Below are 16493 nucleotides of genomic sequence, written 5' to 3'. Positions count from 1 at the left end.
CAAAGAAAATATGTAGTGAATAATCTCATTTATGTTAAAATATAAAACATTTATCTGTACAAATGTATGGAGATGCATAAAAAGAAATCTGAAAGTACAGGCCAAAGGTTATAGAAGGTACCTCTGAACTACAGTTCTGGGATGGCAATGGGCTTAAAGGAAGGAAGTAAGCAAGAAGAGGCAGGAAAGGAAGGAGGGACTCAAGTCTTCAATTTTGCATTTTTTTAAAAGAAAATATATACCTGTGTAACACTAAAAGGGGCTTCCCTGGTGTCTCAGATGGTAAAGAATTTGTCTGCAGTGCAGGAGACCTAGGTTCAATCCCTGGGTCAGGAAGATCTCCTGGAGAAGGAATGGTTGCCCACTCCAGTATTCTTGCCTGGAAAATTCTGGACAGAGGTATCTGGAGGGCTACAGTCCATGGGGTCGCAAAGAGTCGGACATGACTGAGCTACTCACACACACACACACACACACACACAAAATACTAAAAAAGACCATAATGACATAGCCGGCAGTGTTGTTCCTGGTAGAAATAAAGACAATAGAAACACTCTCAAAACTTGGTAGAAATTTCACTTCGCAGCTACACTTAATATAGTTTAACCACTTACCCATAAGGAAGAGATTTAAATATTCACTGCCTCCCAAATGAACAGAATTCAAGGAGAAGGTGTAGAACCCCAAACACCCTGTGAACCAAATCAGCCAAAGAATAAGTGTCCTTGTTCCAATACTCCAGTCATAAAACAGTTCTGACAGGGTGTGCTTCTCAACTTGAGAGGGCTTATTACCAGCAGAACCATCGTGATCCAGTGACAAAATTTCTGACAGTTTACAGGGTCTCGTCCTATTCCACTTGGCCATCGTATCAATTACTTTTTGTGCTTCTTCATATTTTCCCCCTGAGATAAGCCAAAAAGGTGTCTCTGGGAGCATCCAACAGCACAAGACAAAGGGGACAGTCACGGAGGAGAGGACTATCTGATAGATCCACCAGGTCCTGACGAAGTAGCCCGTCAAAGCCACCACCATGGTTCCAAAAGCAAAAAAGGAATGCAAGTGGATGGACGCCCACGTCCGAGACTTCATGCCGACAAATTCTGTCACATAGACAAACACCACCACGAGATAGCCACTTCCAGACTGCAAAACAAAGCAGGGAGGGTGGGCCAGATTTAAGGTCACACACATAACTACTAAGGAGTTTGACCCTCTACAAATCACACCAGAAAGAAAAGAAAGCTTTGTTTTCTGAAACCCATATCACATTCATACAATGGAATTTAATCCAATCCATCCTTCTTCTTTAAACGTGTCCTCTCATCTCCCCACACCCTGTCTACTGCAAAAGGCAAAGCTTGAGTGGTTTTGTGTGATATAAATGTTAGACACTGCCTTTTGCTTCATTTCCTTTACAGTGTGAATTTACATCTCAGGTCCCTGCAAATATGTGTATTAATTTATCTATACATAGAAGAGCCTTTTTTATTAAATCCTAAATTCTAAATGGGAAAAAACCATTTATATAGTAATTAGTGAGAAGAAAAAAGATTTGATTAAAATTTCATTTTGACATGCAACAACAACAACAACAACAACAAAAAACAGACAAATTGGACTTCGGGGAAATTCAAAACGTCTTTGCATCAAAAGACACTATCAGTGGAGTGAAAAGGCAACTTATGGAACAAGAGATGTGCAAATCATATATCTGATAAGAGACTAATATCCAGAATACACAGAGAACTTCTAAAACTCAACAATAAAACAAAACCTTACATGATATTTGGTCCTGTCAGAAACATTCATAAAACATTCAGTCCACACCAAAAGGTCCTGGAAATTTGGTCCTACCCAAAAGACCTATAAGTATATTTGGTCCAAGCCAAATGGTTTTGGATAAGATCAGATATCAACTACCTTTTGGCATGGACCAAATATCTTATGGATGGTTTGGATAGGACCAAATATCTGCTAACCAAACAAACAATCAAATTCAACAATGGGCTTGGATTCCTCCAAAGAAAATACAGGAATGGCCATTAAGCAACGAAAAGATGCTCAGCATCACTAATCATTAGGTTAAATGCAAATCAAAATCATGATTTGATATGCCACCTCATGGACATTAGGATGGCTAGTATAAAATAAAATAAAGTAAGTGTTGGTGAGGATATGGAGAAATCAGAACCCTTATGCACTGTTGGCAGAAATGTAAAATGGTACAACCACTATGGAAAACAGTATGGAGAGTCCTCAAAAAACTAAAAATATAATTGCCTTATGATCCAGAAATCCCATTTTGGGAATATACCCAAAAGAATTTAAAGTGGGATCTCAAAGAAATATTTTTACACTTATGTTCATAACAGCATTATTCACAGTAGCTAAAATACGGAAGCAATCCAAGCTCCCATCAACAGCAATCCATCAACAGATGAATAGATAACACACAATGGAGTATTATTTAGCTTTAAGAAAAGAATATTCTGACATACGCTCCAACATGAATTAACTTTGAGGACATTACACTAAGTGAAATAAGCTAATCACAAAAAGACAAATATTGTATGATTCCATTTATATCAGGCCTAGTATCTAGAGTAGTCAAATTCACAGAGACAGAAAGTAGAATGGTGGTTGCTAGGGGCTGGCGGGGAAAGGAGTATGGGGAGCTACTGTTTAATGAATATAGACTTTCAGATTTGCAAGACAAAAAGAATTCTGGAGTTGGATGGTGGGGATGGTTGTACAACAGTATGAATGTATTTAATATCACTGAACTGTAAATACTTAAAATAGTTATGATGGTAAATAATATAATATGCATTTTAGAACATTAAAAAGAATGGAGGAAAAACTTTATTTTAAAAGCAGGCCTATATTAAATTTAACAAAATTCAGATTATAATAATACTATGTGACTACTCAAGGAATAAACAAAGAATGAAACAAATGGATTTTTTTTGTGGAGGAGGGTGGTGGTGAAAGGACTAGAAGTTCTACAAAATTATTTCACATTTGACTTTTATTAATATAAATTAAATCATAAAATTAATTTTTGAAAAATTATTCTGGGGTACCACTGACTTCCCCAAAGTCCTCTCTTAATCCTTTGATATTCAAATCATACTCTTTTGAAGGCTTGTCTTGTCATTATCTTTATGGATATCATTTCTTCAAAAGTTAATTGGTCTATCTCTACCAGGTCCCAGTTGGTCAAGGGATCTGTATAGCATTCAGGCAGTTTTCTCCCGCTGCTTTCAAAGACTCTTTGTAGCTTAGCATCTTTTGTAAGATCTGCAATTTCATTTTGCATCAGAGTTGGAAAGAGGTTAGCCCAGTAGCAGTAAGCAGAGAGGTGCTTGATAGGGATGACTGTATGAATGGTCAGTTGCACATTTTGAGCTTTTATTTCCCCATGCAACCTTGTAATTGCAAGACTCAGATAATGAAGCCTGATAATGAGGCTTCCCATATCGAAGAATCCAGTGGTTTGGTAAATTTAAACCTTCAAACGCTACAAATTTCCCCTTTAATTCCTCACTAAGGTAAGCTATAACATCAGTCCTCAAGATATTTTTTTCAAGGCCAGTTCTTTCGGAGTTCCCTCCCACTTTTACCAGTTACTTCTGTCACTGGGTTCAAACAATCTATGCACAACTGCCTGAATAATTCTGAAAGACTCCTTTGATCCCATTTGCACCTGTCACCTCCAGTAATAATACTCAATTCCTCACATCTACCCTGACCCCACCTCCGACACAGCAGTCAGAATGACCACTTCACCACTGAATTCACCGAACCCCTTCAGAGGATTCTCATTACCTTTAGGAAACCAGGCAAACCCTTTGTCATCTTACAAGGTCTGCCTAGTCAGCTCTCTCTCCTTCAGCCTCACCGTGCATTTCACCTCCTCTCTATTCTCCTGGTATGTAGACCTTCAGTTCCTTCACATCTCTGGGCCTTCTCACTTGCTACTCCCTCTGCCTATAAGGTTCTTCTCTCACCTATCCCTCAGACTAAAAAGACCCTGACTCTCTAGACTCCCCATCCCATCCCCCACTGTGTGGAGCCCCTCCCCCCACTGCTGGTCCTTACTGTCAACACTGTATGGATTTTTTACAATGGTCCGTCAGCATCTTGCCTTCCTGCTACACTATAGGGTTATTGAAACATCCTGGTCAGGTTTACTTAGCATGACTGTAGGTAGATCAATAAATATGCTGAGTAAATGAATCTGCCTGCATCTTCCCTAATCAGAATTGCATCACAAATATATTTCCCATAAAAACCAAAGGAAAGAGCCACAGAAAATTAATACCACATTTTACAGAAGTATTTATTCTATGGGTGGCTGTCTGATTTTCTTGGCTCTGGAAATCAACTCAAGGTATTTCGCAAGACCAAGAAGATTTTAGAATTATTCTCTTAATTATTCCAAAAGAGGACTCCACACTCTCTCAAGACCTATCTTTGCCTCTGCTGTACAATCATTCCCACCAGAAGGTTTATTATCAAACCTCACCCTGAAGCTACAGAGTCATTTCCTCTTATTCTGTCCTTAGTGGAGACAGAACTGCTGGTTGTTATCTCTTGTGTTAAAAACTCTCTGCATTCCCCAAAATATTACACTTTTTAAAGATACAACACCTTCGATTCTCCTAAATTGTTTTTAATGCATCCTTCTATCCTTGACCATCTAAGTGTGGCTTCTTAGGGGCCCCTCCTAGCTGTTGATGAGGACTCCAAAAGAGAATATACCACCTTGCCCTTGGAGGGGGCACAGTGACCTCTTCTTCTGAGGTTGAAGTCCTTGGCTTCTCCCCACACCCTTAGGTCATCTGCTCCGGTGAGAGGGGATGCATGCCCTGCTCTGTGTTCAGCAAGATCACAAGCTCCTCCAGAAGAGAAAACTTCACTCTGTTATCCTTGAACAGTGACCTCCAAAGAGAATCGCTGTTGCTGCTGTGAGGTAGTGTGGAGCCTGTCCGGAAGCCTCGCTGAGTGTGGAAACTCCCTGGTCCACTTCCAGCAACAGTCAGCTTTACTCCATGCCAGGTACTGAACTGCAGACATTTCCCTGAATCTCAAGTGAGTCCTGGTAACAACCCAGTGAAATAGGTATTCTTTTCTACAGTTTACAGATCAGAAGTTAAGGTTCAAAGAGGATAAGGCATTTGCCCAAGGTCACACAGCCGAGAAGCCAATATATGACAATGCTGGAATTCAAACACATGCCCTTTCCACTATCCTCTCCTGTTCCCCAGAACAAAAAGGTCTGAAGCTTTGTTTTCACCCTTCCTGCACATTATACAAATGACATTCTTAACAATATGCCTTAACTGTCTGTTTGGCTCATGCATACATTTAGACTGACATAACTGCTCAGAAGTAAAATAATTGGTAGCTATTATTTGTAGTGGGTATAAACAATGACTTTTTTTCTTTCTGTCCCCTTGTGCTTTCCTCTCTTCCTCTTGTTTTCCCTGTCTCTTCTCTATCTTTTGCCTTACAGTATTGGCTAGAATGGGCTTCCCTAGTGGCTCAGAGGTAAAAAATATGCCTGCCAATGCAGGAGACGAGGGTTCGATCCCTAGGTCAAGAAGATCCCCTGGAGGAGGAAATGGCAATCCACTCCAGTATTCTTGCCTGGAGAATCCATGGGATTCTCATGGACAGAGGAGTCTGGTGGGCTATAGTCCACGGAGTTGCAAAAGAGTTGAACACGACTGAGCAACTAAACAACAACAACAGTTGGCCAGAATCTCCAGTAAAATGCCAACTGGAAGTGATGTCTCACAGATCCCTGCTGCTAGTAATGGTGGAATGTGGATCACATGTCAGGCACAGAATGTGGATCACAGAGTCAAATGAAATGTTTCAGCCTGCTAAGCAACAATTTTTCATTTAACAGCTTCCATTTTAAGCATGCTGCTGCTGCTGCTAAGTCACTTCAGTCGTGTCCGACTCTGTGCGACCCCAGAGACGGCAGCCCACCAGGCTCCCCCGTCCCTGGGATTCTCCAGGCAAGAACACTGGAGTGGGTTGCCATTTCCTTCTCCAAGGCATGAAAGTGAAAAGTGAAAGTGAAGTTGCTCAGTCGTGTCTGACCCTCAGTGACCCCATGGACTGCAGCCTACCAGGCTCCTCCATCCATGGGATTTTCCAGGCAAGAGTACTGGAGTGGGGTGCCATTGCCTTCTCCAGGGCACTAATATTCTACAGAAAGACTTGGGCAGTGAACAAAGATTAGTCCTTGATCTCTATCTCATTAGATTCTCAATAAGCACAACTAAGAGAGTTAAGGTTTAATATAAAAATACTGCAGTGGAATTAAAGAGGCAAAAACAAACAAACAAACAGAAACCCCAACAACAACCCAACTCACGATAGCAAGAAGAAAGCGTGCGACTATGAAGCTGTAATAATCAAATGTGAATGCCGCCGCTATGCCAAACAAAAATACACCGGTGCTTGAGGCCCACAAAACAAGTCGTCTTCCTGCCCTGAAAAATAAGAATCACACAGTGGAAGGAGAAAGGTGTGGCTGCAACAGTTTAAAACATCCACTCTAATTCAAGAAAGATAAATTTTACCTATATTTTTAGTAGCTTATGTATTTGACTTATTTACTTTGGGTAAATCATGAGTTAACACACAATTTTTTCAAAAGGCCAGTTTTTCAGTGGCCAAGTCTCCACCTAAGCTGCGAATATACACACACGATCACTCTGGGTGGTCCCCAAAGGACCAAGGAGAGGGAAGATCTGTCCTTTCCCTGTCAGGATATGCTCTGTTACCTGCTGGGTCATCTTCCCTGCTGGGCTGGCTCTGCCCACCAAGGGGGAGGCAACTCTTAACAAGTCCCTCTAAAAACAGAAGTCTAGCGACATTCTGCTAGTAGAATAAGTTGCCTATTTGCCCTATATTTTCATAATTGGGAAGGGTATTTCCTTCTTTAAAAAGCAAACAAATAACAATTACATGCCTGCAGATTTAAAAAGTGAGATGTAATTCACATGATATAAAATCCAGTCTTTTAAAGCAGGGATCCCCAACCTTCAGGCCGCAGACCTGTACCTCCTGTCAGATCAGATCGGCAGCAGCATTAGAATAGAAATAAAGTGCACAATAAACATAATGCACTTGAATCATCCTGAAACCGTCCCCCACCTTCCCTGGTCCATGGGAAAACTGTCTTCCATGAAACCAGTCCCTGATGTCAAAAAGGCTGGGGACCACAGTTTTAAAGTATACAATTCAGTGGCTTTTTAGTAGATTCACAGAGTTGTGCAACTCATCACTATCTAGTTCCAAGACATTTTCATCCCTCCAAAAAGAAACTGTGCACCCAGGAATCATCATTTCTTATTCTCTGTTCCCTCTGTCCCCTGACAGTCACAATCTACTTTCTGTCTTTATAGAGTTGCCTCTTCTGGACATTCTATATAAATGGAATTGCACACTATAAGACCTGGCTTATTTTATTATGCTTTCAAGGTTCATCCATGTTACTGTACTTCATTCCTTTTTATGACTCATAACATTCCATTGGAGAAGGGAATGGCAACCCACTCCTGTATTCTTGCCTGGAGAATTCCATGGACAGAGAAGCCTGGTGGTCTACAGTCCACGGGGTCACAAACGAGTCAGACACGACTGAGCAACTAACACACAATATTCCATTGCATGGCTATACCACGTTTTGTTCATCTATTCATCCCTAGATGGACATTTGGACATTGTTTCCACTTTTTTGGCTATAAGGAATAATGCTGCCATGAACATTTGTGAACAAGATTTTATGTCAAGTTATGTTTTCAATTCTCCTGGATATGTACCTAGGGGTGGAATTGCTGGGTCATATGCTAACTTTATGTTTAATTTTTGAGGAGCTGCCAAACTGTTTTTCAGGGTGGCTGCCCTAATTCTACCATCCCACCAATTTCTCCATATCCATACTTGTTACTGACAACACTTGTTACTATCTTTTTGATTACAGCCATTCTAGTGACCAGGGGTATCTCACTATAGTATTGATTTACATTTCCCTAATGGTTATTGATGTTGAACATTTTTATATGTGCTTATTGGCCATCTGTATATATTCTTTGGCAAAATATCCATCCAAATCATTTGTCCATTTTTGAATTGGGTTATTGGTGTTTTTATTGTTGAGTTTTAAGAGTATTTTATGTATTCTAGATACTGGACTGTCTTTAGCTATATGATTTGCAAATATTTTCTCCCTGTAAGAAGTCCCTGACAGATCATTTTAAGGCAAAAGAATACAGTCCTGAGATTTCAAGCAAAAGGTTTGCCCATTGTGGCAGAGAGTATGTAAGCAAATTGGAAACTGTCAAATTCACAGCCTCAGCCTGCTCTGCTCCCACGGGCACTAGCAGGGATTGTTGGCCCTACATATAAAGGTTTCCCAATCTCATTTGAGCCCTGAATGTCATTTTAAACTATTTTCATCCATCCCTCTTCTACCCACAACGTTTTTGTTCTCTGTAACAGATGAGCAACTCTCTTGATGGTGAGCAGAGAACAGAGAACATCAAAGAGAAAGCTCTGCAATTTCCTGCTCTGCCCAGCTGCCAACAAGACCTGCTGCTGCCTGCAGCCTTTTTTCCTTCCCTCCTGTCCAGAGACACACACTCTTTTCTCTTCAAATACATTCTGCAATCTTTGTATTGGATCATGTCTCTTCCCATCTCCTCTGAGGCCTTATTCTACCAATTACTTCTACCAATTACTCCTCTGACTCCTCCCTTTCAGTTGAAGTCTCTTCTAGCCAAAGACAAGAACCTTCTCTGGATCCCCATCATTCCTGTAGCCACCTTGCATCTTGCATTTCCTTCACTGATGGACTTTCCAAAAGGGAGTATCTATCTCCTCGACTCCTGTTTTGCTCCTCTCCCCACTGACAACCCAACTTCCATCCTTCCCCGGAAGTTTATGAAGCAGAAGATTCTTAAAAACTGAAATGGTAACTTCAGTCACCAAATAATAACTATTTTACTAATAGACTCCACTTCTGTTGCAATTTCATTATTCAAACCCCATCTCCTGAAGGGGATGTGGGAGGTGGGGGGAAAGACCTGGGTCCTCCTCCCTTTAGGCTTCCATAGTGGAGAAGGCAATGGCACCCCACTCCAGTACTCTTGACTGGAAAATCCCATGGATGGAGGAGCCTGGTGGGTTGCAGTCCACGGGGTCGCTAAGAGTCGGGCACAACTGAGTGACTTCACTTTCACTTTTCACTTTCCTGCATTGGAGAAGGAAATGGCAATCCACTCCAGCGTTCTTGCCTGGAGAATCCCAGGGACGGTGGAGCCTGGTGGGCTGCCGTCTACGGGGTCACACAGAGTTGGACACGACTGAAGCGACTTAGCAGCAGCAGTCTTGTCTCCATGGCCTTCACTTCTAATATGGCCCCAGACACAACAAAGCCCTGTAATTTTTCTTTCGACGTGTTTGTTGGTCCCATGTGACTAGCACACACTGAGGGCAGGGATTTCTGACCTAATCAGTTGTATTTAGGTTCCCAGTGCCCAGGACATGCCTGTAAAATTCACAACTATGGTGTCAAATAAATAAGTTTATCTCTGTGCTCTGGGACAGGCACTAAAAGTGTGGTCCATGTCCATACACAGACGAACTCTGCCTTATTTTAAGAGCTATATGTTCATTTTAAAGTATATTTTTTAAAAATTTGGTTGCTACATCACAAAATTTCATAGACATCACTGCATAGGGCCAGACTATCCTCCTAAAAAGCAAGTCTATTTAAAGAAAAAATGTTCAAAGTAATAACCAGTAGCTACTGAGTGGTTATATGTCCAAGGTACTTTTCTGTGTTAATTTTGCAATAACCCTCTGAGATGAGTATTGTTATTTTCATTGCCAGCTTACACACAAGATTCTGAAATGCAGGTCAGGCAATGAGCGAAGGTCCGCAGCTAATGGCAGAACACAGGCGGACTGTCTTCAGAACCCATCCCCTTAATGTTACTTTGTGTCCCTAAATACCAGATCAGCAAAGAAGTACGTATTTAGATAGGAAGTATGAAAATGACTAAAGTTTTGAACATAATTCCCTGTCCCCTAAGACAATGAGATGAGAAAACGAACCCTACACTGATGGATGGATGAAACAATACAAAAGACTTCACGTTACCTGTCGGAGAGGTAGCCAAAGATCACTGCTCCCAGCAGGACTCCAAACATAAACGTGGGCTGGATCAGCCTTCCAAACCACTCTCGGTTACACACCAGGTCCCACTGGGTCACCACAGTGCTGAGCCACTTGCTTCTGTCGTAGATGTAGCCATCCAAGCAAGGGAAGCTGCTCTTCTGGCCGCTGTACTCATAGTCCAGGCTCGACTGGTCATCCCTCCGGAACCTCTGACAGCTGGTAAGCTCCCAGATCTCCCCATCCTGCAGCTGCACGAGAATGCGATCCTCACGGCCTACGGAGAACTGGGTCCAGATGTCCTCCAACTGCCAAGTAGAGAGGTCTTGGAAAAGAACCTGACTCACATTGCCTGGGGGCCTACAGGTATGCTGGGGGGACACTGACAAGAACACAGAAGCCAAGTAGTGGATACCACAAGAGATATTCTGGAAGGCACATATGAAATAGAGGAATATTTGGTATCTGCAAAGAGAGAGGAAAAGAAACAAGTTATTATAGCTGACCTATGGGCTAAAACACACACACACACATAGGCAAAAACGGAGAAGGGTCTCCATTATGCTTAGCTTGAATAAAGGAATCAGTTCAGTTCAGTTCAGTTCAGTCGCTCAGTCGTGTCCGACTCTTTGCGACCCCATGAATCGAAGCATGCCAGGCCTCACTGTCCATCACCAACTCTCGGAGTTCACTCAGACTCACGTCCATTGAGTCAGTGATGCCATCCAGCCATCTCATCCTCTGTCATCCCCTTTTCCTCCTGCCCCCAATCCCTCCCAGCATCAGAGTCTTTTCCAATGAGTCAACTCTTCACATGAGGTGGCCAAAGTACTGGAGTTTCAGCTTTAGCATCATTCCTTCCAAAGAACACCCAGGACCGATCTCCTTTAGAATGGAGTGGTTGGATCTCCTTGCAGTCCAAGGGACTCTCAAGAGTCTTCTCCAACACCACAGTTCGAAAGCATCAATTCTTCGGTGCTCAGCTTTCTTCGAAGTCCAACTCTCACATCCATACATGACCACTGGAAAAACCATAGCCTTGACTAGACGGACCTTTGTTGGCAAAGTAATGTCTCTGCTTTTTAATATGCTGTCTAGGTTGGTCATAACTTTCCTTCCAAGGAGTAAGTATCTTTTAATTTCATGGCTGCAATCACCATTTGCAACCAAATCCTGTTAGGGACCTAAGAGGCATCCCATAATGACAACCCTATGAATATGACTGAGAAGGTAACATACATCATATATGACATACAATTTTATACTTCAACTCCTCCCCACTTCACAAATTCCAGTGCTCAAACTCGACACAGTCCCCACAAAGAGCAGACAGATTTTTTTTTGTGATGTTTGTTTTGTTTGTGTGAAGTTTACCTGCCTGCCCCTGGAGGCGTTTAGGTTTGGTACCTAAGTAGTCTCATCACCTGGAGAGGCTCCCCTGCTGCAAAACTCACATTGTCTGACCACAGCTTCCCATCCTCCCAGCTCCCACGCCCCTCCCATTGGCCCCATCCCTGGCACTCTTCTGGGCTCCAGCCTTTGGCGCCCACCAGCTTCTCTAGTTTACTGCCACCTTCCTGGCCTCACTCCTTCCCCAGCCAGCCTGAGCCCCATGGTTGTCACTAGTTTTTTCCACAGAGTTGCACAAGTTCTCTATTCACGTTCTCCATTCACACCCAGTCCCCCCAACAGAGCGCCTCCCCTGGCAGGCCTCTGAAGCTAGGATCTGTCTTCTCTGCCCCGCCCACAGGTGGCTGAGAAGGTCTTAAGCACGCTTTCAGTTCAAATTTCCCTTTTCCTGTCACAAGGATGTGCTCTGCTTAGTCTCTCGGTCATGTCTGACTCTTTGTGACTCCATGGACTGTAGCCCAAAAGGCTCCTCTGTCCATGGAATTTTCCAGGCAAGAGTACTAGAGTGGGTTGCCATTCCCTTCTCCAGGGGATTTTCCCAACCCAGGGATCAAGCCCAGGTCTCCTGCGTTGCAGGAGGATTCTTTACCACCTGAGCCACCAGGGAAGTCACAGGGATAACTTCCTAAAAAAAAGAAAATCCTACTTCCTTAGGTGTCTAGCATTCTAACAAATCATTTTCTCCCTTATAAAGATTGCTGTCCACCAAGCGTCTACCCAGCCCAAGGCTCCTTCAGAACAACAGACTTAGACACAACACATCACTATGCCCACAGCCAAGAGAAACCCTAATGGAAAAAGAATAGACAGGAAAACCAGAGGTAAGTAAAAGAAAGATGACCAGAACCTCCAGGAAACAGACCTATGCTATCTGGGTGACAGGTAAAGAAAATTACATTCAGTCCTAGATTGATATCATTCTATATAATAGAATATGCCTGTGTATGTGCTAAATCGCTTCAGTCGTGTCTAACTCTTTGTGACCCCATGGACCGTAGCCTGCCAGGCTCCTCTGTCCATGGGGATTCTCTAGGCAAGAATACTGGAGTGGGCTTCCACACCCTCCTTCAGTATCTTCCCCACCTAGGGATTGAACCTGCATCTCTTATGTCTCCTACATTGGCAGGCAGGTTCTTTAACACTAGCACTACCTGGGTAGCCCACAGTAAAACATAACTAGTATTATACCACTGTGGTTAACAGTATGGACTCCAGAACCAGACTACCAAGGTTTGAAGCTTGTCTCCGGTTACTTACCGCCTGGGTCTTTTGGGCAAGATCCTTACCCTTTATGTACGTGTAAGTGTTAGATACTATGATGTTCATAAGGTGAAGTCAAAAAAGAGCCTAAAAGGGTCATATGCTGCTGCTAAGTCACTTCAGTCATGTCCGACTCTGTGCGACCCCATAGACGGCAGCCTACCAGGCTCCGCCGTCCCTGGGATTCTCCAGGCAAGAACACTGGAGTGGGTAAAGGGTCATATACTGACTGAAAAAAAAAAAAAGCCACCACCTATATCCATACATCTAAGTCAGCCACAGGCTCATCATTCCAACTCTGAAATTTTAAACTCTCTCTGTCTTTATTCCAAGATAACTCAAAGATCCAGGCTCTTAGTTCCCTCAACACTATTCCTGAATCTCAGTTTCCTCAATTCCCTCTGACATGGGGCTTAAACCGTGGAGAGTTTGTAACTTCAATACAAACTTGTATTTTGTATTGAACAACACGTAATTCTTCTTAGGTGTCCTGCTTTCCTCTTTTAAAGGTGATTTGGACAGTGTTTCCTCACCTTAGAAATGACCAGTGAGAAATGAGAGACAATTAGGGCTTTCTACTTAACGCTGTCGCTAGGTTTCCTTAAGACTAGATAACAATACACGATAACCTCCCTCTCTATTTATAGACAATAAAGAGACCAATGAGAGTGAATGCCAGAGAAAATATGGGCTGCTATGATATGGTCACACTATTTTCACCTTTTGCTATAAGCATTGACATGTTACCCTTTTCCTTCCTATAAGTAGCTTTCCCAATCTACCTTTCCTACCAGAATGGGGACTCAGGTAACAATAATAGTCATGATTTATTGATAACTTACAGAATGATAAGATTTGCATACTCTACTGTGACTGGCTAAGAGCTGTCTCCCCAGGCCCATTCTCCCTTTCTCCCACCACACGGAGCCACATCTGACCATGTGGGTGAGGACACGGAGCAGCGGCCCCAGATGCTGTGGATGGTGGAGTTGCCTCACCCACTTGGGTCCCTGGATGACACCATGGAGCACAACTGCCCTGGACAGTTACCAGAAACAAAATCCAATTGAGGGGTCTCTTTGTTACAGCTCCTGAGTATGGTGATTAATCCCTAAAATACATGGGGAAAGAATGGTATTAGTAACTACTACCTCTTAAGGTTATCATGAGGATGAAATGAGAGCTGCATGTGGAGTCCTTATAACAAACATGTGTAGTACTATCATTACCCCCATTTTACAGATGAGGAAGTGGTAAGTCAAATTCGTGAGACCATATAGTTAATACGTGGTAAGCCAGGATTGGAACTTGGACATCCATTCCCAGAGCTGATTTTGTAATCCCTATGCTATTCTGCTTCAAGGAAGATAAGATGAGATAATAAATGAAGGACCTGGCTGAATCCCAGGGTTGCACTCAGGAGAGCGTCTAGTTGACAGCATGGGCTGCGGAGGCCAATGGACATCCAATGACATCGAATTCTGCTCTGCTACTAAGAGATTTGTGATTTAGGCGCAAGACCTGGTTTCCTCATGTGTAAAATGAGAGTGATTACCACTAGTCTCAAAGGGCTGCGATGAAGGTAAAAGAAGGTAACATGTACAAAAAACTTAGGACAGAGCCGGGCACAACTGAACATTCAATAATGCAGGTATCAGGAGGAAGTAGGGGAGAGTTGGGGCCTCCTGCCCCTTCCCGGCCTGCTTCACCACTCTTTTCTTGTGGACACTGGGAATCATAACCAACATCTGTGCAACTTTTCACCCTGGAGAACAGCACAGCATCAGCTCTTCATCACGAGCCTGGAAGGGAGCTAAAGGCAGGAATGATTATAATTCTCACTTTGTGCATAGGAAACTGAGACACAGTATTCCCAGGGTCACCTTAGCAGTGAGTGGCAGGCCAGGATTCAGACTGAGCCCCAAACCTCTGGATCCACACTTTCTATGGCTCCTCGCCCAGCTACCCCTTCTCCCAAAACGTTCTGGGTCAAAGTAGTATTCCAAGAATGAATGAATAAATAAATGAATGAATACACTTTAAATTTTTTAAATTAATTTGACAAATGAAAAGAGGGTGACAATCATACAAAGGTCAAACCTAGGTCCCACCCTGCAGTAACTGTGGGTCCTTGACCTAGCCTCGGTTTCCCAATCATTAAAATAAGGATTCACCTCCACCCCTTTGTAAGATTCCGCACTGTGTAGTTGGCACATACTAGGTTTCCATAAATCGAAAACACACACACACACACACACACACACACACACACACACACACAGAAAAAGAACGAACAAACTTTAAACGGTTGTTCCTAGAGCAATTCAATACCTGCCAGGCACTGAAGGAGACTCTACCACGGGTTGGGGCGGGACAGCAGCCGTCTGGGGAAGTGAAAGAGGAGCCCATTTGGCAGATAAGAGAAATGAGCTGCCAAGAACAGGCGTTCCTCCTGTGACCTGGCTTCTGCAGCCGGGGCTTCGGACTCCGGCACCGGCAGAGGGCGCGCCGGGGGACCCCGCACACACCACTCCCGAAGCGAGCCCCCAGCGCCCGCGGCTCGCTCTGGGGGCGTCCGGCCGCCAGAGTTCGAGAGGATCTCGAACTGGCCCTGGTCCGGGGCCAAGAATCAAGACCCAGGCCTCTGGACTTTTCCCGGAAAGGAGGGGTGGGGAGATGTGTTCGGATCGCGAGCTCTGCGCGCGCAAGAACCCCACCGCAACGGAAAGAAACAGACCCCACCGGCGCCTCCACCCACGTAGCTCCGGCTCCCCCGGCACCGTCCTCCCTCTCCACCCCTACCCCATCTCCCTACCTGCCGAAGTGCCCCACGCTGTCAAAAATCAGCTCCAAGTTGCTGGACCCCATGGTGCCGCCGTGCACCACGCTCCGAAGCGGGACGCGCCAAGCTCGCCTAGTGCCGGGGACTGCGGGCACAGCGGTGCCCTGCCCCGCCCCGCCCGGCCCCCGCCGGCCCGCCCGCCCCGGCTTTGGCGTCTCCCGCGCGTCAAAGGGCTCGAGCCGCGCGCGGGGCCAGGCTCTGTTCCTCTGTCTTCCCCTCTAGCGAGTCCCCGCCGCAGCAGCCTCTTGCGCGGCGCGCCGTGCTCCCGGAGCCCGCGGTGGCACGGTGCGCCATCCCCAGCCCCGCCACTTCCCGCGCCCTCCCCGCCGCCCCATCAGACCCTTAACACCGCGTCTGTTTCGGTCGCCGCTCTCGAGAGGCGCGCCGGTGCCTGGGAAGGGTGGTCCACCCGGCAGCCCAAGGTGGGGAACGCAGACTCCACTCTTGGGCACAAACATCGTTTTCTGAGAGAAGTCCACCCGTTTGGGGCCTACAAGAGCAGAGCACAAAGAATGGATTCTGATGACCCTGAGAAGTGGCAGGATCTTGCAGAACTGTGTGAAACATCTTGTAATAACCGAAGGGCAAAGGGAACTCCCTGGGTAGAAACAAGCAGAATAGCGAAAACAGCCAACTTACACTAGAAAGAGAGGAAAGCCCATCACCCAAAGTACTTCCCTCACCTACTTGCCACAGAGCCGGAAATAACACCATTAAAGATTTATTTTTGCTATGAATAATTCTATTTTCTTTTGAAATGCAAATACTACTGGAATG

The 16493-nt window shown here is 44.4% G+C and overlaps 1 protein-coding gene across 2 annotated transcripts in view; it reads right to left on the bottom strand.

Moving 5' to 3' along the window:
- Nucleotides 1–15824, bottom strand: part of SLC22A16 (solute carrier family 22 member 16) — a 35254-nt gene extending 19430 nt beyond the window's left edge. Inside the window, exons 1-4 of one of the 2 annotated variants that reach the window (XM_027551212.1) lie at nt 15690–15824; nt 10190–10669; nt 6395–6512; nt 615–1146 (exon numbers count right to left, since the gene is read on the bottom strand). In XM_027551212.1, coding sequence (XP_027407013.1) covers nt 615–1146; nt 6395–6512; nt 10190–10669; nt 15690–15742 — 1183 coding nt within the window. In that variant the 5' untranslated portion in view covers nt 15743–15824. The remainder of the gene's footprint in view (nt 1–614; nt 1147–6394; nt 6513–10189; nt 10670–15689) is intronic. The other variant, XM_027551211.1, reaches the window with a different exon arrangement.
- Between the last annotated feature and the right edge of the window lie 669 nt (nt 15825–16493).

This window comes from Bos indicus x Bos taurus, chromosome 9 (genome assembly GCF_003369695.1).
Source record: "Bos indicus x Bos taurus breed Angus x Brahman F1 hybrid chromosome 9, Bos_hybrid_MaternalHap_v2.0, whole genome shotgun sequence".
Classification (NCBI taxonomy): Eukaryota; Metazoa; Chordata; class Mammalia; order Artiodactyla; family Bovidae; genus Bos; species Bos indicus x Bos taurus.
This window is presented reverse-complemented; position numbering and strand designations above follow the sequence as displayed.